The sequence below is a fragment of the Sminthopsis crassicaudata genome, chromosome 5 (genome assembly GCF_048593235.1).
Source record: "Sminthopsis crassicaudata isolate SCR6 chromosome 5, ASM4859323v1, whole genome shotgun sequence".
Lineage (NCBI taxonomy): Eukaryota > Metazoa > Chordata > Mammalia > Dasyuromorphia > Dasyuridae > Sminthopsis > Sminthopsis crassicaudata.
This window is the reverse complement of record NC_133621.1, coordinates 53,130,783-53,154,816: the sequence shown is the minus strand read 5'-3', so window position 1 is coordinate 53,154,816 and position 24,034 is coordinate 53,130,783. Positions and strand designations below refer to the sequence as shown.

Sequence of the window (24,034 nt, the reverse complement as noted above, 5' to 3'; positions counted from 1 at the left end):
TTTGACTTTGGGGTCTATTTGAAAAATTACTTATTCATTAAACATTTAATTTGGCCAAAAAAAATCTAGTCAAAGCTTAGCTGTTCACTTCCTGACACGAAGTAATTCATAAGAAGCAATGACTAAACCTCTACTGAGGAAGGCAATCTAGACTTATTGCAAATCACTGCATATTTCTGGGGATAGAGAGTGGGAATGGGCAGGGGTTGGGACAAAAATCCTAGAAGTGATGAGCTTTCCCTCCAAACTTCCTTCTTCTCAAAGGGGAGGAGATGAAAGCAAACATCCTCCTTCTTAATATGGTACTTACTGAACATGGTGTTCTCCAAGAAACTCTGTGAACTTTTGGACATGTTGCATAAGATCTAAGTCAAAAATCACAGATTGCACGCTCATTTCAATTGTTCAACAAGCTCTTTCTTAAAGATAAAGGAAAGAGGAACTCTATATCAACTGCAATTCATACCCACATAATGCATACTCATTCCAATTGTTCAACAAGTTTTTTCTTAAAAAGAAAGGAAAGAGAAATTATATATTAATTATAATTCAACTTGTATATGCCTTAGAGCCTACCACAATGCTGTGTAAACTCAGAGAAATATAATATCTATTTTCAAGATTCTTTGTATTCTCTAACATTCCTTATATTTACTTAGTTAAGGTTGGAGATAATTTCAATAAAACTGTTTTGCCTGATGAAAAATGGCCTTATGGGTCACCTTTAAAATTCAAGATATTTTGAACAATCTTTGTGACATATGCCATGCATTAGTAGGTGATTACTGACCCCAGAATATATGTGAATAATCAAAAATGAAATTGATAGATAGTTCAGAAATGATGTTTTGGTATAAATATCAAACCAGAAATTATTCAAAAATCAAATGACTGGTCCCAACAAATTTTCTTTGTTAATTATAAGTGCAGCAACATCACATAAAGCCATATTTATTAAAATTTAAAAGATATAAAAAAGTAATCAAGCAATCAAATAATAAGTATTTATTAAGTACTTAATATGTGTCGGGTACTAGGGATATATATATATATATATATATATATATATATATATATATATATATATATATATATAAAGAGTCTCTGTTTTTCAAAGAGCTTCCATGATGTTGCAAGTACCCTACACCTCGAGGTCACATCCTTATAATCCCCTCTCACTAATTTTCTCGTCCTTCTTTGATAGCAAGTCTTTTGGAGGTTATAATTCACGGATGTCAGCCTCCTTTCATACAGTCCCTGATCCAAGTGACTTCTGGAAAGGTAGAAGACTAACCCCCTTTCCCTCAAGCCTGGAGCAGCCCCATCCATCTACCAAGTTTATCCTAGTTTTCTGTCCACTTCTGCTACAGCAAGATACTGATGCCATGGACAGCACACACTTCTGCTTTCCAATATCTTCTCCTTCATAGAGTTGGGGGGGAGTTGTGAGAGAAGGGACAGGCAGACATGAATTCTGCTGCTTACTGTCACAGGATGGCGGGGTGAGGGCAGGGTCAGAAAATAGTCACAGAGATTACAACAGCAAAAAGAAAATTGTTGAGTGGATTCCCAAGCCTATGCGCCCTGCCAGATCATCCTTATCATTGGAGGAGGGAGTGATGACGATAAGAATTAGCTGACAGCCTTCTATACTATTAATTCATCAGGTTATTACCTCCTAAAACTCCTTAATATCTGTGAAAACAGCTAAAATTACTTTACCTTTTGTGTATAACTCTTGGACATTTTAAAAAGATTATTAAAGTCAGAAAAAATGTCTAGTCCTCTATCTTTTTGTTTAGGTGACCCAGAAATAATGTCTAATTTTGCCAGAGTGATATTAAAATAAAATACTGAATATAGCAATTCCTGGAGCCTGGGACCAGAGGATCCTAATGTGTCTGCAGACAAGTTACACCAGAGATCTGAGTGGCCAAGCACTGGAAGGCAGAGCAAATGGTTATCCAGGAAGGGATCATCCTCCATTAAGTAGGTACGACCTTGTGAAGCACTGGACTAATGTAAGAATAAAGAGAGAAGAGGGACTATGGTATGCATGCTCCATTTCCAACAATAACAACAACAACAAAAAAAAGCTAATGTACAGCAGCCTCATGTGAAGAAAGGAGAGAGATAGAATCTACCTAAAGATTCAGAGGATTTGAGAAAGATCTTAAAGGCAGGCAGAGCTCTTCACAAACATTGTTCTGGTACATGCTATGAGACTTGGTGGGTTAAAGAGAGCCTGTGATCTACCCACAATTCTACTCCTAGGGAGGGTCATCAGGACTTTTTTCTAAAGCACCAAAATTTACATCACACACTCCCTTCGGAGTCTCTTTGCTGTTCCTCACAGATTGACACACTTCTTCAGTTTCCATGTCTTTGCACTTGATCTCACTCATGCCTGGAAAGCTCTGCCCCCTCACTTCTGAATCAAAAATGCCTCTTTCAAAAGTCTGCTCAAAAATCAATTGTGAAATCTTCTGTTTCTACAGTCCTATATGCTCAGATGGATGTCATTAAGGCAATGAACAAACATTAAGTGCCTCATAAAAGACATATTAAACTATGTTTGCAGTAGTTCAGTACAACTTGAATCAAAAATATATGTTGAGTGGCTTCTGTTTACACAGCACTATAGAAGGCTGAAAGCAACATACAAAATTAAAAATGTCTCATCATCAAAGATCAAAACCTTGAAGTTGTTCCACTTTATCTTAGGATTTGCAAGGATTAGCATTTTAGTCACAATTTAGGCTATATCACACAGAGTAATATGAAATAATGGTAAATAGCCTTCAATACCTAGCTAAATAATATGAAATTTTACTCAATAGAAAATGGAGAGCTATTAAATGGTTTAGAGCTGAGAAGTTAGAGGATCACATTCATACTCTGTCACATCCCACATACTCAATTAGTTGCCAAGTTTTATTGATTCTGCCTCATAAAAGATCTTCCCATATTAAATCTCTCTCTTTCCTAAAGAGAAACTCTTAAAGAATAGGTGTGAAAGGCTATATATGACATCACTTGGGTAATAGCCAACAAATTATGGTATAAGAATTAATGGAATACTACTGAACCATAAGAAATGAAAAATAGGGAGGATTCAAAAAAGTGTGGGAACACTCATAAGAACTAATACACAATTAAATCAGGAAAACAATATAAACAATGAATTTTAAAATGCGAACAGAAAAACAGAAAGATGATAAGACAAAACAAAGTGTGTTATAACCATAAGGATCAAGTTTGGCTCTGAATAAAAGAATTAAGAAAATGCATCTCTCTCCTTTCAATGGATGAAAGATGGGGGAATGTGGATATAATAGAAAGCATATACTAGTAGATACATCAATAATTTAGTTATTTTTGCAAAAACTACTTTTTTCTGTTTCTTTTAAAAATCTATCATGAGGAATGGCTTTCTGGATGAGCAGGAAGGAAAGGACTTTAAAATAAAAAGTGTCAATAAAAATAAAGAAAATAGGTGCATGATATTGTGTTCACTTCCATTTAGCAAAACATTTAAGGATGTTCAGAGCACTGTACTAGACACTGAGAGATTTATAAATTTTAGATTAGTTTCTTCATTCAAAAATCCAGTAACTTAATATGGAGACGTGACACACAAATAGATAACTATAATACAAAAATATGAAGAAAATGCAAAAAGCACAAAGCTTGAGTAGCAAGTGGAAGACATTCTAGACATAGTGAACAGTGTCATCAAGAAATGAAGATAGGAAAGTACGTCTACAGGGAATTAGCAAGTATCTCATTTTAGTCACAATTTAGGATGTCATGAGGTGTCCTCAAGGAACTTTCAAATTTGTAAATAGTTTCTTCTAATTTACAATGGGGAGTAATATTGATAAGACACTTGGTAAGATGCCTTCAATGCCTTGTTAAATAATATGAATATAGAAAATGGAGAGTTATTAAACGGTTTAGAGCATACCAAAAGGAAAATAAGTCTATTAGAATGTAAAGGACAGAGTCAAGTAGGGAGGAGTGTGGGGATAGAATGATCTGTTATGGATTTGTAGCAGTATTATAAAGATGAATAACTTTGAAAGGCCTAGGAACTCTAATCAAGAAATGGCTAATCATAATTCCAGCGAACTCAGGATAAAACATGTTATCCACCTCCTGATAGAGAGAAGATGGGCTCCTAGGGTAGACTGAAGACTTTGTTTGGGGAGGTACATGGTTAATGTAGGTAATTTGTTTTGCTTGACTAAACATATTTTTATTGGTTTTATTTTTGTTTTTCTTGCTTTCTCAATTAGGTGATGAGGAGGAAGTGCAAGCAAGAGAATTCAGAGCTCTTTTTTTTTAAGTAAGAAAAAGGGAGTATGTTGCAAAAGGGGTTGGTGATGAAAGCTTTATTAAGATTATGGCAATGGAACTAGACACAGGAAATGAATGTGTGAGATCTGGCAAAGTTACAATGACAGGACTTGAGATGCAAGACATGTGAAAGATAATCAGTCAGTAATATTTCTTAAGCATCTACTACGTGCCAGACAACGTATAGCACAATGCTGCTAACAAAAGATGCTGGATGAATCAAAGTTTTACAGAAAAACAGTGAAATCAGGAGGAATATGTTTTAGAGGAAAGATTATATACTCATTCCTGGATATGTTTTATTTTGGGGCTAGTGGGAAATCTAGGAAATATCCTATAAGCAAATGAATAATCTATAACATTCACTTAACCAAAACTCCTCGTGTTACAGATAAATGAGAATCACTGTGGCTGGTGATGAAAACCCCAGGGCGGAAAATGAAGAAATTTCCATGAAATCTTGATAAGTGAGAAATCTGTGACCCATGACGTGAAGTAAATTTAAATGATCTGTAGCAACCTAGAAGGAACTACTAATGTACCACTTATGCCATTCTTTCTCATAACTATAATAAAAAATACTTAGTTAATTTCTCTCAAAAATATAATTACAAACCCTGTTACTTAAAAAAAATACATCATCAAACCTTTGAAAAGATGAAATGGAATGATGGTATCATATATTACATATTAAAAAACAATTTATATTTTTAAGTATTACTTACGTATTAGTCTTCCTCTGAGAGGATATTTTCGCAATTTTTCAATGATGTCAACAATAATTAAGGAACCCAGAACCAATGATACTGAAAAATCAGGTAAGGTTTCACATGCAATGCTGGAGACATTCATTTTGACCTGTTTTAAGAAAACCAATGAGAAACATTTATATAATTGTCCTTCATTGAAATATCTTTTGCCACTATGAAACTGCGTATCTAAATATCTTTCCTGACATAAAAGGGAATTTCATTCCCCTTCCCCCTCAGCTCAATTGATCACAGATGAATTGCCAAATGATTAATAAATATATACAAGTTGGTGGAGCCAAGATGGCAGAGAGTAGAAAGGTCTTTGAGCTCTTCCTGGATTCCCTCAGAATCAACTCCAGATTAAGCCTCTGAATGGGTTTTGGAGTAACAGAATTCACAAATATTTGGAATATGATCAATCTGCAGCAGAAGATATTTTGGAAGAACTTGAAAAGGTTTATTTTCATTGGGCAGGGGCGGTGGCTGAGTGCTGGCAATCTAGGGCAAAGTGACCTCCATATTGTGAGAATCTGTTGGGAGACTCTTCTCCAAAATAAAACAGCTTTATAAACTCTGTCCTGGTTCAGAAGGTGCTAGATCAGCAGACTAGCTGTCACATCTCCAATTCAGCTACAGAAGGCAAATAGTGACCACCTGAAACACAGAATAACATAGGACTTGGCTACACCCACCCAGTATAGGAAGGAAGCCAGCAGCACCAGCCCCAGAGCAGGATGAAACCGCTGTTGCCTATAGAGATAGCTTCAGACACTCTCCCCTTTGTCCTAAAAGCAAACCTCAACCTTTGAAAATGAGCAAAAAAGCAGAAAGAGCTCTGACCACAGACAATTTTTATGAAAGCAGAACAGACCTCAAACCCCAAGGACACTAAAGCCCAAATGTCTCCAGATGAAGTCCCAAAGACTGGTCTCCATCTCACAAGGTTCTCTTAGAAGAATTCAACATGGATCTTAAAAAAGAGTTTGAAGAAAAATGGGGAAAGGAAATGAGATCTTTGCAGGAGAGTTTGAAAAAGGAAAGACAGAAATCATCTGAAGAAAATTCCTTTTAAAATAGATGTAGAGATATGGAAAAAGCATATAACTTCTTACAAAATAGATCTGACACATGGGAAAAGAAAACAACTTCTTGAAAAACAATTTGTGAAATAGGAAAAAAAATCAAATGAACAAAATAACTCCTTTAAAAGTTCAATTGACCAATGTAAAAGAAGATAAAACAGCTAACAAGAAAATAATTCAATGAAAATTTAGAATTGAACAAATAAAAGCTCAATGAGACATCAAGCATCAGTCAAACAAAACCAAAGCCAAAAAAGAAAAAGAAAAAATAGAAGAAAATGTAAAATGCCTCACTAGGAAAACAACTGACCTGGAAAATAGATCCAGGAGAGATAATCTAAGAATTATTGGACTAACTGAAAACTATGATTAAAAGAAAGTCTAGAAAACATCTTTAAGACAACATTAAGGAAACGTTAAGGAAAACAGCCCTGATATCAGGCTATATCAATAGGCATTGAAAGAATTTACTGATCACCTCCTGAAAGAGACCCCCAAATGAAAACTCCAAGGAATATTGTAGCTAAATTTCAGAATTATCAGATTAAGGAGAAAATATTGCGAGCAACCAGAAAGAAATAATTCAAATATTGAGGAGCCACAATCAGGATTACCCAAGCCTTAGCAATTTCCACTTAAAAGGATCCAAGGGAATGGAAGATGATATTCTGAGGGACAAAGGAGCTTGGATTGCAGCCAAGAATCTGATATGCATAAAAATTAAGCATTATCTTTCAGGGAAAAGGTAGGCATTCAATGAAATAGGAATTTTCATTTATTTTTTATGAAAAGACCAGAGATGAACTGAAATTTTTATTTTCAAAAACAAAACTCAAGAGAAGCAAAAAAGGTAAAAATGGGGAGAAAAAACTTTGTTTCTTTTAAAAGTTAAAAAGTTTACATCCCTATATGGGAAAATGATATGTTTAACTCTTGAGAACTATATCTCTATTAAATATATAGCTAGAGAATATGGGTATAATTTGACTTTATCATGATGATATAAAAATAGTGATGGAAAAGAGATTGTTACTGGAAGAAGATGAAAGGGAATATAAAATGGAATATAAATCACATCACATGAAGAGGCAAAAAAAAAAAGACCTATTATAGTTGAGGGAATGAAGGGAGGAGAATGAGCATTGTGTGAACCTTCATCTCATTGGATTTGGCTCAAAGAGAGAATGTCAGACATATTTAACTTCAAAGAAAAACTTGTCTCACCCTATAGGGAAGTAGGAGAGGAAAGGGGAAAGAAAAGAGGGAGGCTAATAGAAAAGAGAAGAGAAGTAGAAGGGGAAAGAAATAGGAAAAGGGAAGGAATTGTAAAAGAAGAGGGCTATTTGAGGGAAGTGGTGGTCAGAAGCAAAACACTGGAGAGGAGGGAAAGGGAGAAAGGAAAGAGAAAAGTATAAGATGGTGGGGTGAGCTAATAATTTTAACTGTAAATGTGAATGGGATGAATTCTACCATAAAATAGAAGAGGATAACAGACTGATTAAAAGCCAGAATCCTACAATAGAATGTTTACAAGAAACACATTTAAAGCAGAATGATACATAAAAAGTAAAGGTAAATAGTATTTTCACATTCTGTGTTGTCGTTTGCTTGCTTTTTGTTTTCTTTCTCATTTTTTCCATTTTTTGATCTGGTCTTTCTTGTGCAATGTGATAATTGTTGAAATATGTATAGAAGAATTTCACATATTTAACATATAATGGATTACTTGCTGCCTGGGGGAAGGAGTGGGGGTAAGGGAGGAAGAAAAATCTGGAAAAACAAGGTTTGTCAAGGATGAATATTGAAAACTATATTTTGAAAATAAAAAGTTATTACTCTAAAAATAAATAAATAAATTTAAAAGGCTGAGGAAAAAAATCCATTTCAAATTTCATTCCTAACACTTAACTTCCTGTGTGGTTTTCAGCACATTCCTTAACTGCCTATGACTTCAATTTCCTCAACTAAAAAAAATGAAGAATTCAACTAGAGAACTTCCTATAATAATTCCCTTCCAGCTTTAGACCAATGGCTCTCTAATCACAGGGAACAACTGCCATCGTCCTTGCTATAAACTCCCTCTCCAGCCCTCTGTTTCTATATGGTAGCAATGAAAATATAAAGAAATATATGAACATGAGTCCATTACTCATGTCTTTAATATGCTCCTTCCATACTGAAATTATGAATTTCATATTGAAATAATTTCATATGAAATAATGAATAATTGAAATACTTTTCTTCCTTCAAGGCCTAAATCAGATGCCAACTTTCCCAAGAAGCTTTCAATGATCTACCTTCTTTTATAACCAAAAGCAATCCCTTTATCTCCCCTTTCCCATTGTGGTGATACTTCATTAGTTCTACCCTACGTCAACTCCACAACTTTTCATCACTATCTAAGTTCTTCAAAAGATTGCAGCAGTTTTATTCATCTTACATCTTCAATCCTCAGCAGGTGCTTAATAATCATATGTTGAATGACATTTTTGACAATTCTGACAATTCACACACTATATAATGATTGTCAACATACGTTTTTCAGTTTCAATGTTGATGATTTCTGATAACTATAAGAATTCCCCATGGTAAACACTCAATAAATTAAAGTTGATTTTTATGCATGGTTCAGAGAAAGTGCTCTTAGTTTTCCAGAGAATATCTATCCAGTAATCTTGTGAATTTGCCTGGTTGACATTTTGGAAAGGAAATCTTTCCCATTTGTTGCTGATTTAGTTACATCTTTGTTCATATGTGTCCAAATAGACAAGAATACTATGGTTCTGTTACTTCATCAATGCAAGAAACTTCCACCAATGCAGATTTCAACTCATATGACTTAGCAGACTTAGTAGACAGTTAGACATCAATGCAAATAAAGATGTCATTTTTTTTTCCAAATAAGTTCACAGACTCCCCAAAATGTATCAACAAAACTCTTGGGAAAGGGGTTCCTAACCTGTAGTACATGAACTTAGAAAGAATTTTGATAATTGTATTTTATTATAATTTATTTTCTTTGTAATTGTATGTACTGTATTTCAAGTATTTCAAAATGTTATTTTAGAAAAGGGCCCTCAAAAGACTTTTAAAGGGTTTCATGACACAAAAAATGTTGTGGTCTCCTGACTTAGAATGTTTGTTTTACGGCCTGAGTTATCTTAAATATTAAGAGTTTTAGAAATAAATGCTAATGAGTAAAGGTTTTATATACCTTCATATAGCATATTCTTCTAACGTAGAAGTAAAAGTTATGCAGTGAATTATTCCTATTACAACTCCAATTAGGAAGTTTGGTCTTTAGAAAATTATTCAAGAAGACAAAATCTGACGAAGGATCTTTTTTCCTTTCTGGTTTCTCCCTTATTTTTGGTGTTACTCTTCAAGCCGTATGTCACAGTATCTTCTTTAATTACTCATTTCTCTGAATCCCACATTGAAATACTCCATAGAAACACTGCACTTTCCCATCAGTGTCCCCAACTCCTCTGCCAATCAGAACTTATTATTTTTATGTTCTCATCCCCTATCTCCAACTTCACTGTAAAAGGAGAAAGAGTAGTCTTTATTTTGTCATCTCAGGGTCTGACATCTACTGTCAACAAGGACAGTGTGCGGATTAAACAGTCCCCAAAGCTCTTCCTTCCTTTCCTCAGTAACATAACTCTGACTTTCTGCTGGTAATCTTGCAGCATGAAGAGATCTGGATTCAAAATCAGGATCTGCTCTTGCGCATTGGCTCTATTTTCTATTGTGCAGCTTTAAGTATAACAATTGATCTCTCTGATATTCATTAAAAAAATGAAGAGATTCATAATCTGGAATTCATCAACTTTAAAATTACATACATATATATGTGTGTGAGAGAGAGAGACAGAGTTTTTTGTTCATTTCAATTACATCCAACTCTTCATGATCCCATTTGGAGTTTTCTTGGCAAAGATACTGGAGTCTTTTGCTATTTCCTTCTTCAGCTTATTTGACAAACGAGGAAACTGAAGCAAATAGAGTTGTGCCCAGAGTTGTACAGCCAGGACATACAGCCAAATTTGACCTTGAGCTTTCTTGACTCTAGATTTGGCTCTCTACACTAAGCCACCTAGCTGCTTCTTTGAAATTCTGAATTTTTTATTTTATATATACCTATATGTATAACTTTATTAGCTTAAAATTGAATGAAGACTTTTAAGACACTTTGTGTAAAAATATTATTCTGAGAAGCCCAGAGCTCTTCACCAAATAACCATAGTGATTTGTGACACATAAAAGTTAAGAGCTCTTGGACAAGATGAACTCTGATGTCATTTCCAAATCCAGATTTTATGATCTTGTCATATTGTCCTATAAGAATAATCCTATAGGTAGGATTATTACTGTTTTTTTTTTTTGTTTGTTTGTTTGTTTGGTGAGGCAATAGAAGTTAAATGACTTGCCCAGGGTCCACATTTGAATTCAGATCATCCTGACTCCAGGATTAGTGCTTTACCATCTATTTGATTCTATTGGTAGGAATTTTGACAGGAATCTTAAAGAAATGAGACACATATTTAACATATACCAGACTGCTTGCTGTCTGAAGGAGAGAGAAGATAAGGAGGGAAGGGAGAAAAATTTGAGGACACAAAGTTTTGCAAAAATGAATGTTGAAAACTAAAAAAAAAAAAAAAAAAAAATGGATCCAACTTACATTATAATAGTTGTTCTTATCACTGTTACCCAATCAGAGTTGATTGCCAGTCTCAGGAGCACCACTCTTCTGAAGACAAATAAGTATTGAGTGGGTTCCAAGAGGAGTCTTTACCATTCAAGAATGCCACTGAGCCCTTATACTAATTATCCACTAGCATAATTAATAAAATCAGGAGAAAAAAAAAGCAATGTGAAAGAGGTGAGAAAGAGCACTGAATCTGGAGTTGAAGAATCTGGGTTCAACTTCATGGGTTGGCAAGTCCTGGCAAATCACCCAATCTCTACCATGAGTTTTTTCTTCTGTAAAGGACCAGTTAACTGGGTTAGATTCAGGAAACAGCTCTACAAAATTCCCCAATGCAGGTCAATAAGATTAAAATATAATTGGGAAATTTACAAAACAAAACTACAAGAAGATAATGAGAATTTCTAGATCAAAATCTGATCCTTTTGTTTCTGAGTTTGACACCATTGGACTAAATGACTTCTAAGGTCCAGTTTTAAACATAATTCAATGGATTTGAGGTCAGATAAGAAAAGATAATAAGTGACAAAGATGTTAGGGGGCAGTCAGAGCCTTAGAGCATCCCCCAGTATTCTCAAAGTTAATCTAGTCTAGAAAATCATTTTTACTTACCTCTGCGGCTGCTATAGAAAACCCAAAGGATGGAAGTGTTGTGAATATCATACATATCATCAAAGGAGGTCTCCTAGCAAAGAAAAAAATAAGCAAGTAAACAAAAGCAATAATGTACAGGATTACCACTTCCTGTTATATTTTGCAAATACAAGGACAGTTTTTTTCTAAGAAGTTCCTTCTTCCCTATTTCCATTTCCGAAATGATTCAAAGTGGGAACACGAATGCATGCACACACACTAACACACACAAACACACACCTCAAATTATTCACCTAAAAGAGTAAGAGATTTTGAAATAATGCGCAAAAGAAAATATATGCATATTAGCCATTGGAACTTTTAGCTTACAGTAGAATGTAAAATGACATTTGCTATTGTCATGTTTAATTGACAAGAATCTTGGGCAAGATTTCAGAATCTGAGACCAGTGAAAATAAAGAAGATTCTGGTAAGCTCACAGGATTTGCATCTGGATCAAAAACTAATCTTTGGAGAAAATATGTGTCAATAATAAAATAGCAGACTTTTGTCATTGTTCAGTTTTTTTCAATTATGTCTAAGTCTTTGGGACACCATTTGGGGTTTTCTTTTTCTTTTTCTTTTTTTGCCGAGACAGTTGGAGTTAAGTGACTTGCCCAGGGTCACACAGCTAGGAAGTGTTAAGTGTCTGAGACCAAATTTGAACTTGGGTCCTCCTGACTTCAGAGCTGGTGCTCTATCCACTGCATCACCTAACTGCCTCCATTTAGAGTACACTGTAGTGGTTTGCCATTTCAACTTCCATCCCATTTTACAGATTTCCTTAGATGAAGGAAACTTAGGCAATCAGGGTTAAGTAACTTGCCCAGAGTCACACAGCTGGTTAGTGTCTAAGGCCAGATCTGAACTCAAGAAGATGTCTAACACTCCTCTTCAATGGGCCACCTAACTGCCTCTAGCAGCTCAGGAACTATTTTTTTTTAATTTATTATAGCTTTTTATTTACAAGATACATGCATGGGTAATTTTACAGCATTGACAATTGCCAAGCCATTTGTTCCAATTTTTCCCCTCCTTCCCCCCATTCCCCTCCCCCACATGGCAGGTTGACCAATACATGTTACATATGCTAAAGTATAAATTAAATACATATATGTATACGTGTTAGGAACTAATTTTTTAAATGATGTGGGGGAAAAACACATTGGATTTGCGATCAACATGGATTTGTTTCCTTTAGTAGATTACCTTGAAAAAAAATCATCTATTCCTCTAATCCTAGATCCTTCATTTGGAAAATGAACTTAATGATAATTACACTGCTTATTTTATAGAATTTTCATGAGGAGAAAAAATTTGGAAAGTATAAATCAACAAACCTTTGTTAATCAATCAATGAACAAATATTTATTAAAGAACCTACTCTGTGTCAGACATTGTGCTAGTCCTGAATTTATGAAAATGAACATAAATTATCAGATTTACAGTTAGAAAAATCATTTAGTCTAAAACCCTGTGTTTTATAAATCAGACATTAAAGAAACCCAGAGAAAGGAAGTGGTTTTATACCAAGATCATTCAAGTAGTATACAGTCAACAAGTCAGGTCAACTATTATCATCTATTAAGCAGGAATACAAATAAAGGTTTAAAAAAAAGTCCCTAACCTCAAGGAGCTCACAATCTTATGGGGAAGACATTATGTAATGAACTATGTCTAAATAAGTCATATACAGCATAAATAAAAGATAAAATAATATTATAAATAAGTTAAAATAGATAAAATAAGCTATATATGGGATAAAACTGAAGATAATCAACAGAGGGAAAACATCAGAATTAAGGGAAAATAGAGAAAAGCTTCCTGTAGAAAGTGGAATTTTAGATAAGACTTGAAGGAATCCAGGAGGCTGAAAGGCGAAAACAGAACATTTCAGATATGGGAGACAACCGGGAAAAATGCCTGAACCTAAAAGATGAATTGCCTTATTCAATGAAGAAGACCAGTGTCACTCAATCACAAAATACTTTGTGGAGGAGTGTAATATGTGAGACATCTGAAAGTGTAGTGGGGAAGAGGAACAAGTTATGAAAGGATTTGAATGACAAAGTATTCTGGAAGTGATAGAGGATCACTGGAGCTTACTGAGTGAGGAGAAGGGGATGACATGGATCGCTTTCTGAAGATCACTTTGACAAATGGGTGGAGGATGGACTGGAATGGAATTGGGTCCTCTAGTTTTATCAGTCTTCCCCTTTACATTGGAAACCAAAGTGGTTGATTTGATCATGATTTTCAGTTCCCCAAATTTGGCAGTCTATCGTTAATCTCTTCAAGTTTGCACAAGCTATTCCATGGTATCCGGAATGCATTCCCTCCTCACTTCTACATCAAGAATTCCTCACTTCCTATAAGATTCAATACAGGAATGGGGAGAGATTTGTGTCAGGGAGATCAAACAGTAGTCTACTGCAAAGCATAAAAAGATGAAGCCCTGTATCAGAGCTTTGGAAGAAAGATTGTCACAGAGAGAAGGCACATGTAAGAGATGTTATGAAAGTAAAGTTGATAGATATTGGCAATAGATATGTGGAGGTGAAAGAAAATAAAGCAATAAGGATGACATCTAGCTTTCAAGCCTGGGTGACTGAGACGATGTTCATAGACCCTACAATAATAGGAAAATTCAGAAAGGACAAAGGCTGGGACTAGGGGTGGGAAAAATAATGAGTTCAGTTTTGGACATGTCAAGTTTAATATCTCTACAAGAAATCCAATTTGAAATGTCCAATAGACAGTTGGAAATGTGAAAATGGAGGTCCAGGGAGGTTAGGAGCGACATAGAGAAGATAATTGAACCTAAGAGAGTTTATGAGATTACAAAGCAAAGGAGATCACTATTTTCCCCCTCCACACTTCCTACCCCAACCTTTACCCTTTCTGAATTTCACTATTACTGAAGAAGAAGAAGAAGAAATAGAGGTATTTATTGCATATGCTTTTCCAAGAAGTTTAGCCACAAAAGGAAAAAGTGGTGTGGAGGACAACTAGAGGGCACAGACGATCATGTGAGTGTTTGAGGATGGGAGGAAATGTGGTCAGTATGGAAGCAGCCCATAGATAGTAAAGACTAAAGGTCCAAAGCAGTGTAGAATTGGAAACTTCTGATTCTTTGTATTTCTAATTAGGCTTGTTCTCAAATCCTCAACTTATAAAACACTATGCAAATGAGTTCTCATTAATGTCCTTGCTTGTTTTTGCAACAAAGCCTTGTTTAAATTTTAGACAAGAATATTTTCTTAAATAGGGCACAAAAAACAATCAATATTAATTTATTGAGTAACTATTGGAATATTGGATCCTTTAGTTTTGTCAGTCTTCCCCTTTACATTGGAAACCAAAGTGGTTGATTTGATCATGATTTTCAGTTCCCAAAATTTGGCAGTCTATCTCTGACCTCTTCAAGTTTGCACAAGCTATTCCATATATCTGGAATGCATTCCCTCCTCACTCCTACATCAAGAATTTTTCACTTCCTACAAGATTCGATACAGGAATCACCTTCTTTCTCCATGTCCCTAATTGTTAGTGTTTCATCAAATTATTTCATTCTTATTTATCTGTATAAATGCCTTACTTCACTTGTCTATGGGATATAAACTCCTTACCTTGCTTATAGTGGGTGTTGGATAAATGCTTCTTAAATTGAATATAATATTTCATAGTACTTTTTTTTTCTTGTAAAGCTCTTTACATTTCGTTTCTCATTTGATCTTCACAACCACCATGAAAGATAGATGCTATTATTAACGCCATTTTACAATCAAGGAAATTCTGGCCAAGAGAAATACACAAACAATAAGTGTCTGAGCTAGGACTAACTGAGTTTTCCTGACTCACAAATGTAGGGCTCAAATGTAGGCATTACTTACCTGTGAATTAGCACTTTCAGTCTACAAATGGGAGTCAGAATCCTCAATAGAATGAGGATAGTTAAAGCACTATCAAAGTAATTTTTATTTTCAACATGGCTCATCTCCCTTGGCAGCTGTTATTTCTATATCACTCTCATTTATACAACAGGGTGTCAATTCTCAGACATCTGGCTTCCTGTTTATTGCTCCAAGATCATGATCATATATAAAAGTACTCAAACGATTCAAGGCAATTTTAACTAAAGTCATTGTGCAAGAGCAATCCTTTTCTTGATATATATCTGGCTTTTCTGGTCATAGAAGGTGAGAGTCCAGAAGGTTATAGAATGGCAGTGATAGTCAAAAGTTAAAAGAAACTAGCTTTGGTGCTTTACTGAGCTTATAAATATGAAATTTTCTTTTCAGGTAGAAAGTATCCAAACAATCATACCTAGCAAGAACAATTTGAAACTTGAAAATTATAAGTGTACTTCCTGAAATGATCTGGGGAAATAAAGGCTTTATTTATAATGTTGGCTCATAACATCCAAAAGAGGCCCTTGATCAGAAATGAAAAAAAAAAAAAGAAGAAAGAAAAAACCAAAAGTTACAGGATCTCTAGAATCTAACTTGTTGCTTCCTGATTCTCTGCTAAAAGGGAATGGTGGACTCAAAAACTACTGTGATTCTGAGTTTTTTCCAAGAATTTGAGTGAAGCTGAGGTTAAATCCTAGGAGTTTCCTTACCAGATCCTTCCTCTGCCAAGAGAACTTTTAAATTGGTAACCATTTCTATATCTGGGATCTCAAAACCTCCTTATTTAAATACAGCCTCTCTGGATTTGGGGGGCCTACCTCCATAGTTCAAAGAAAAATTTTTCTCTTTTTTTTGTCATGAATTTAACAAAGAGAGAATTGCATGTGAAACTGTGAACTCTTATCACATATATTTTTAAAATTTTACATTAAATATAATATGGCAGCAACAAAATGACCTTGTTTATCTGTGTCCCCTTCTGATCAGAGAATTCTTAGGATAATGAAAATGTGAGTCCCTAAATATCAATAGATATTCTTGGGAACCTATGGGTATAAGCCAAACTACCCCAAAGTCTGAATATCCAGTGACAGAATAACTCCAAGATTTGTGGGGTTTGCTTCTGAAAAATACTGAGCAACAACAATATATTGGGAGCCAAGTATGCCTAGTGAAATTACATTCATTATCTAGTGATAATTTGGAGAGCACTTCACCTTTTACTTTAGTCCTTGTATCCCTCTCTCTGTCTCTGTCACTCTGTCTCTTTCTCTCTCTCCAGTAAGAAAAACTTCCCCCCCATTTTAAATCATTTTTTATTTTATATTTAAATCCATATATATATTTAATTTCTGAATATATATAATCTCTTACACATTCGGTATAGTTCAATTTCAAAATTAAAATGACAATCACAATGGAAAATATTCATTTTCCCCAAAGGACATAAATAATGCATTAGAAAAGATCCGATCATTCATTTAAGTATGTAACTATATTTAGAACAGGGGAACTTGTTCCTATATGCTTTCTCCCTTCCCTCAGGTGTGCTTATAGGTATTTAAATGTGACCTTTCTACAAGTATAACTGTAACTTATCTTTAATTACATCAAAATCTTGCCATTTTATTTTTAAATGTTTTCCAACTAAAGATTCAAAATGAAGCACATTTTTGGCCATGGTCAGTGTAGGAATGTTTTGCTTGATTATACTGATTTGTTTTTTTTTTTTTTTTTTTTTTTTTCTGGTATAAAGACTGGGGGAGAGGGGAAGAGATGGGATGGAAAGAAAAAAAAATGTTTATTTATTGAAAATTATAAAATTTAACAAAGGAGTTAAAGATTGTCCAGGATGTGCCTATAATAAAGCAATCAGTTTCAAGTGATAGACTTTATCAATATATCAAAGTAGTTATGAGTAAGAATTTATGAGAACTGGACAATTAAACATCACATACAGATAGACTCAAAATTCAAGATAGAATTTGAGAACACAAAGTCACATAACAAAGTTAGTTTTACTGTTATATAAGAATAAAATTCAACTTGTAGTTTCTTGTATCTAAGATTTTGTAGGCACAAGAAGTAGGGCTAATGTTTAACTCTTAATAAAGCAGTTACATTTTGTTAACATCTAAGACCTGTAGTGTCTTCAGTTTAGAGAAAGCCTGGTGAATAAGCTCCTTACCCAATCTATATTGATATCTCATCAGAAACTTCTAGGATCAAAGAGTCAATTGGGCTACTGAGGTAAAGCAGTTTGTCTGTGTTCCAGAGCCAAAATATGTGAGAGGAAGCTGGATCTTCCTGAATCCAAAATCTCCTTTCTATGTACTATTCATTATTTAAAAACTATTGGTTACTATAATCTATTCAATTCTCAAGTCCAATAACAATTGAGAGAATTGTGAATTCATGGTAATCTTATATGAATAATATATTTATTCATCCTCATGAGTTCAAATCTAGCCTCAGACACATACTAGTTATGTGATCTCAGGAAAATCACTTAACGCTGTTTGCCTCAGTTTCCTCATGTGTAAGATGAATTGGAGAAGGAACTAGCAAATCACTGTAGTATCCTTGCCAAGACAACTCTAAATGAGGTCATGGGGAGTCAGACACAATCGCAGGAAAATTATACTCTCATACTGCATACCATTTCTTAGGTATCAATGTATCTGGGTAATGCAAATGATGCAAAATTTAAAAAGGAAAGAGCATCACTGAAACATTTAAAAACCCACAGAAAGAACAAAAGGAAATTTATAAGAGACTGATAGAAAGTATTACTGCTATCATTTTAACTTTAATAAATACCTTTAAAATGTACATTAAGAAAAGTTCAGTTTCACATATAATCTTTTTGCGTGTTCTTTTTATATCAAAATGTCCATATTTGTTGATGTTTAATATTAAAAAGTAATAGAAACAACTTGCTATTTTTCCAACACAGAAAAGCTTTTCTAAAATTTCAGTAGAATGTTTTATTTACCACTTAGTAGTCAAGTCAACATTAAGCACTTACTACATACCAAACTTTGAGAAAAGCCCAAATGATGAAAGGGAAAAGAACCAGAGAAACACCAAACATAATCAGTCTCAGCTCACAACTTAGAGTAGCATCAAAGTTTTTCACCCAACCTCCAGTTCCCTGGCTAGATGTCTTACCAGAATTCACTTACCATTGTTTTATTTTGGAGCAGAGACGATGCTTTTTGTATAAGAGAACTTTTACAGGAACCCAAACTATCAATGCCACCAAGGCCACATAAGCAATGGAAACAGACACAACAAGCCAATAAGATGTCTTCTCAGAGCTGTTCTTCGTCTCATTGTATGCTGAGGCAAACTGTTCTGCCATCACAAGCGTTGGGATAAAAAAAGCAGCAAATTCTAGGAGCTCATAAACCAGGATTTTGATTAATTTTCTGGAGATCATTCTGAAACAGCCACCTCTTGGGAGAAAAAGCTTTCCCTCTCGATAATCAGTAATAAATACAAGGATACTGTTCTGAACTATGTTCAAGCTCTTAGGAGTACACACACATGCACACATTAACCACTGATTTTTTTATTCTTTTATGGACTCTTACAGAGTTCAATAATCTCACTGCCTAATAACCACAACATATCTGGGAAAGTGATTTCCTAGATTAGCTGCATATGGATCACGAGTCATGAGTTTTACACCTCATTTCTTTGTTTTGGTCAAAAATATTTATTATTACTGTTAAACTCTATGATATCTATTAATATTTACATACCACCTTATATTTACAAAGTTCTCAGGGCAATACAGCTATCCCACACATAAGTTCCTCTTGACACAAATAAATTCTGTTATTCCCATTTTACCCATCAAGAAACTGGGATACAGACATATTTTAACAATGGTTCAACAGTCAACTTTGATGGAATAATCATACCTTGTCTAGGACAAAAAGTAAACAAATTTCAGTATTTTAAAGTGGCCCAATATCTCTTAAGTTATAAGATTTTGGTCTAAACCTAACTTCTCCCTTATTGCTGTTTAATTTTCCCAGTAGTTCTTGTCAAATGATGAGTCCTTTTCCTATTATCTGGGGAGGGAGGGGGTCTAGTATCTATTGACTATTGCTATTAGATACAATTTCTTCTGAATTTTGTGGACCTCATCTCTTGCATTGATTTCAATACTTTTTCATGAATATCAAATTGTTTTAAATAATTATTACTTTGTAATACCATTTAAGCTGTGGCACTGCTAGGCCCTCTTCATTTTCATTTCTTTTCATTATTTCCCTTTAGAATTTTGACCTTTTCTCTACTCCTTATAAATTTCATTTTCTACTTCTTTTTTTAATATCTTTTTTTTTTTAATTTTGCAAGGCAATTAGGATTAAGTATCTTGTCTAGGGTCACACAATTGGAGAGTGTTAAGTGTCTGAGGAAGAATTTGAACTCAGGTCTTCTTGAATCTAGGGCTGGTGCTCTATCTACTGTACCACTTAGCAGCCACTTTTATAGTTCTATAAAATAATCCTATACTACTTCAATTGGTATGACATTAAATTACTTTATTGATTTAAGTAGTCTTATCTTTTTAATATTACTTTGTCTTTATTTCTGCAAACAATTGTTTGTTAAACCATTTATACATTTCTTTGGTGCATCTTGGAGAGTAAGTGCCTAAATACTTTATACATTCTCTAATACTCTCTTCCTGGAAACTAAGGGAATGCCCATGAATTGAGGAAGGATTGAATAAGTTGTGGTGTCTGAAGGTGATGGAATACTGTTATGGAATAAGAAATAAGCAATAGGTTATTACCAAAAAATATAAAAAGACTCATAGGAATTGACGCAGAATGAAATAACCAGAACCAGAGGAACAATTTATATTATGTATCAATATTATAAAAACAAGTAATTTGGGGGACTTTTATAAAATGATAGAGAATGAAATGAAGAGGAGAAAACAATTTATACAGTAACATTATTAAAACAAACACTTAAAAACTCTAAGGACTATGATCCATATAATGACTATTCATGATGCTAAATGATGAAAAAATCTTGATAATGGTACTGAACCAGGATTTGAGTTCTTCCTGATGTCAACTCCAGCACACTGTCATACTGTGGCTGAAGAGATAAAAAAATCCCTTTCAAATTTTAGCAACATATTTCCAGAAAAAAAAGGAAATTTGTTCTATGAGACTCCACAAACTCAAAGTTTAACATCCGGATTCCATTCTTGGAGATTTAATTTGTGGTGAAAAAATCTGACAGATCTGATCAGAATTTGCTTATATACTAAGATTGTTCATGATATCATCATTTCCCCCAATATGTATAACACAAGGGGGATACCTGTTTTTTCACATTTCCAACTTCTATTTCCTTCCTGCATACAGGAGCTAGGAAATTGAAAGTCTCTTATATGGTTAGTCAAATCATCTATGTTCCTAAATTTGTTCATTGTTTTCAGCAAGTCCTTTGAAAAAGAAATGTACAAACAGCCAGGAATGTCCTGGTGCATCTGTACTTTATTTCCTGTGATAATTGTTGATGGGCCAAAGAATTACAGCTAAAATCCCTACAAAACTGAGGGGGAAATTTAAGAGGGTAGATTTATGCAAAGGCCTATTTTATCTTCTTCCAGCGGCAGTTTTTCCACATTTGTGGTTACGTAATGCCAAATAATCCCACCAAATCCAATTCAATATCCACATGGAAAATATCTGTTTTCTGTTCATTGTATGATCCCTTTGTGAAATGTAATTGAAGAACAAGAATAATGAAGGCTCAATTTGAATTATCATTTCTTATGTATAATTTAATTATTCCCCCAAGACAGAAGTCTTGCTCATTTTTGTATTCACCCTCAGTATCAATTATGTACTAACTCTATAGTTCTTCCTATGTAACAGGCACTTGGTAAACATTGCATCTCCTTTAAAACAAATTCTTCTATTATTGCTTCTATTTTGCTTTAAAAACAGAATTGTATTGCTTGCTATCTTAGTGAAGGGGAGGTTAAAGGAGGGAGAAAGAAAATGTAGAACTCAAAATCTTACAAAACTGAGTATTGAAAACCATTTTCACCTGTAGTTGGAAAAATAAGATTCTATTGAGTTAAAAAAAAAAAAAAAAAGAATTATAGTCCACTATATGCTAGTACCAGTACCCTTCAAGTTCACCTAGAGCTGATTGTTAAGTTTTCCTTGTAAGAATTGATATCTTAGAAATCTACAAACACTATAAAATCAGGCTTCCTCTGTTTGGACTTAATGTGAAGAAAATAATAATGTGGATGGAACTTAAAAGTGTTTCCTGTATATGGTTTGAAGTTTTTGGAGAGCTGATTGTTAAATATTTACCAGCACACTTTGATCACATCTGACCAGCCCTACTATTACACACACACACTCACATACATATATATTGTGTGTTAGGGGCAAAGAAAGTTACAGAAGAGAAACCACCAATACAAGAAAAAAGTGCCATTTTTAAGAGGGAGAGCATTTTTAATTGCAGTAAAGCTAAAGTGACAAAGTGAAAAGAAATAGGAACTAACTCTTGGAAAGTGTCACACCCATGCAACATCATATTGTTTATATTAAAGAAAACTGATATTAATGTGCTCCCTGCTGACTTTGAGATCTTAGTTAAAATGTACCATAGTTAGTTCTTCTAAGTCACACAAACCTAGGCAGACTAATTAGAAGTGCACAGAGTAATCATGCCAATAAACCAGAATGAACAAAGTCTGCTGGTAAGAGCATCACGTGAAGGGATAATAGGTAGATACTGTTTCTATTTTTAGATCATTGACTGACCTTAGATACTTAATTTATATATGTTTATCTTCCTGCAATAAAAATTCTATGTTCCCATATCACAGGGTAGTTTTTGCCACTTTGTCAGTTTACTAGTTGGTTCTAACAGATCTTAAGTGTACTCAAACACTTAAATAGTTAGTCTATAACTATTTAAAATGATTTTAATGTGTAGAAAACCTGTGTGTGAATGCTAGGTTTCTTCCAAGTACATCTCTATAAAATACCTGTTTCTATCATGTTTCACTCTTCAGTGACTAAAAATGGCATCATTTGGTGCAATCAATTAATGGGTGAATGTTGAATATTGAACCACCATGTTGAAACTTCTGGATTCAGAGAAACTTTGGGGGAATTACAAATTTAGTAGCTAATATAGTCTAGGCTTACTGTTGACATTGAAAACCTAAACAGACATACTAAGAAGGCTTTTTGTATGGTTTATTGAGGGGTGGGTTGAGAAAGGAACCTTGATTCCATTGTAAGAATTGGAGGTAATTGGATAGCACAGTGGATATTAAGCTGGATTTGGAATCAAGATGTGAATTCAAATTTTGCCACATGCAGTTACCAGCTGAAGAACCCTGGGGGGCATCAACTTTAAAATAAAGGGGTTGGATTGATGATCTTTAAAATCTTTCCCAACTCTAAAATTATGATCCTATTATAAATTTCCCTCTGAAGATATAGACAATCAACCCATTTATGACTTTTAATCACATAGAGTCATATGAGGCATTGAAATATTAACATGCTTGTGGCTAAACAACTTGTATCTGTCAGAAATAGGATTTGAATCTGCCTCTTCTAGCTTCAAAGCTGGTTTTCAATTCACCACTCATCACTGTCTGTGTATGCTTTATGTCTAACACTCTAAATATCATATCTATCATGGCTTGAGTTGCACATTCTGCAGTGAAGTAACCAACTGAAGAGAACAGAAGGCAGTGGCAGTGACAACCTTTGATAGCTACTGATCTGTCTTCCTCCTCTTTTATTGAAGAGATGATTGTAGCATTATCACATTTTAGAATATTTGGAAATTTTCTGTACTCTATATTCTGAAAGAGTCCCTGAGGTTATTTTTCCCCTCCCTATTTTGAACTTTCAACTGGTATGAGTCACAATAGCTTTAAAAAAAATAAGACCTATCATATCTTCAGAGATGTGGCCACAATATAAAGATTAGTTAGAAACATATATTATGCAGAATTAAAGAACTTTGTTAGTAGCAATTGAAGGACTCATTTTCAAATGGAACTGTGATAATAACCAGCAGCTATAAAATGTTTTAAGGTTTCCAAAGAACTTTCAATGTTCAACTGATTCTCTCCAACACCTCTTTGGAAGTATGTGCCATTATTATATCCATGTTACAGACAAGGGAAGAAAGAGGCTGAAAGATATAGACTTGCCAGGATCCTGAAATTAGTATTTCAGGTCTTCTTATTTCCAGGTCTCACATTCTAACCATACACCTATGGAACTCATCTGCCTGTGGGATTCAAGTGGAGTACAGAAGCCTCATTTCAGTGATCACTTAGACAAAAATTCAGTCACGTTTGGATTAACTCAGAGTGCAATTCTGAGTAAGCCATCAGGAAGTGATGAACTCCAGCTATTCCTCACTTGTGGGACCTCACATGTTAACAGGCTGCAATATACCCAGTGACTCCTAGAGGGAACTCGAAGCCTAGATTATCTTCACAGCCCAAGAAAAACTGAGCTGTTTTCCCAGTTACCACCTTGGCATCTCACC

At 34.3% G+C, this 24,034-nt stretch overlaps 1 protein-coding gene across 1 annotated transcript in view; it reads right to left on the bottom strand.

Annotated features, from left to right (window-relative positions):
• The window catches only part of TMEM236 (transmembrane protein 236), a 44,203-nt gene extending 25,267 nt beyond the window's left edge, over window positions 1-18,936 (bottom strand). The window contains exons 1-3 of the mRNA XM_074269018.1: window positions 18,637-18,936; window positions 11,520-11,592; window positions 5,085-5,217 (exon numbers count right to left, since the gene is read on the bottom strand). Coding sequence (XP_074125119.1) covers window positions 5,085-5,217; window positions 11,520-11,592; window positions 18,637-18,893 — 463 coding nt within the window. The 5' untranslated portion in view covers window positions 18,894-18,936. The remainder of the gene's footprint in view (window positions 1-5,084; window positions 5,218-11,519; window positions 11,593-18,636) is intronic.
• Between the last annotated feature and the right edge of the window lie 5,098 nt (window positions 18,937-24,034).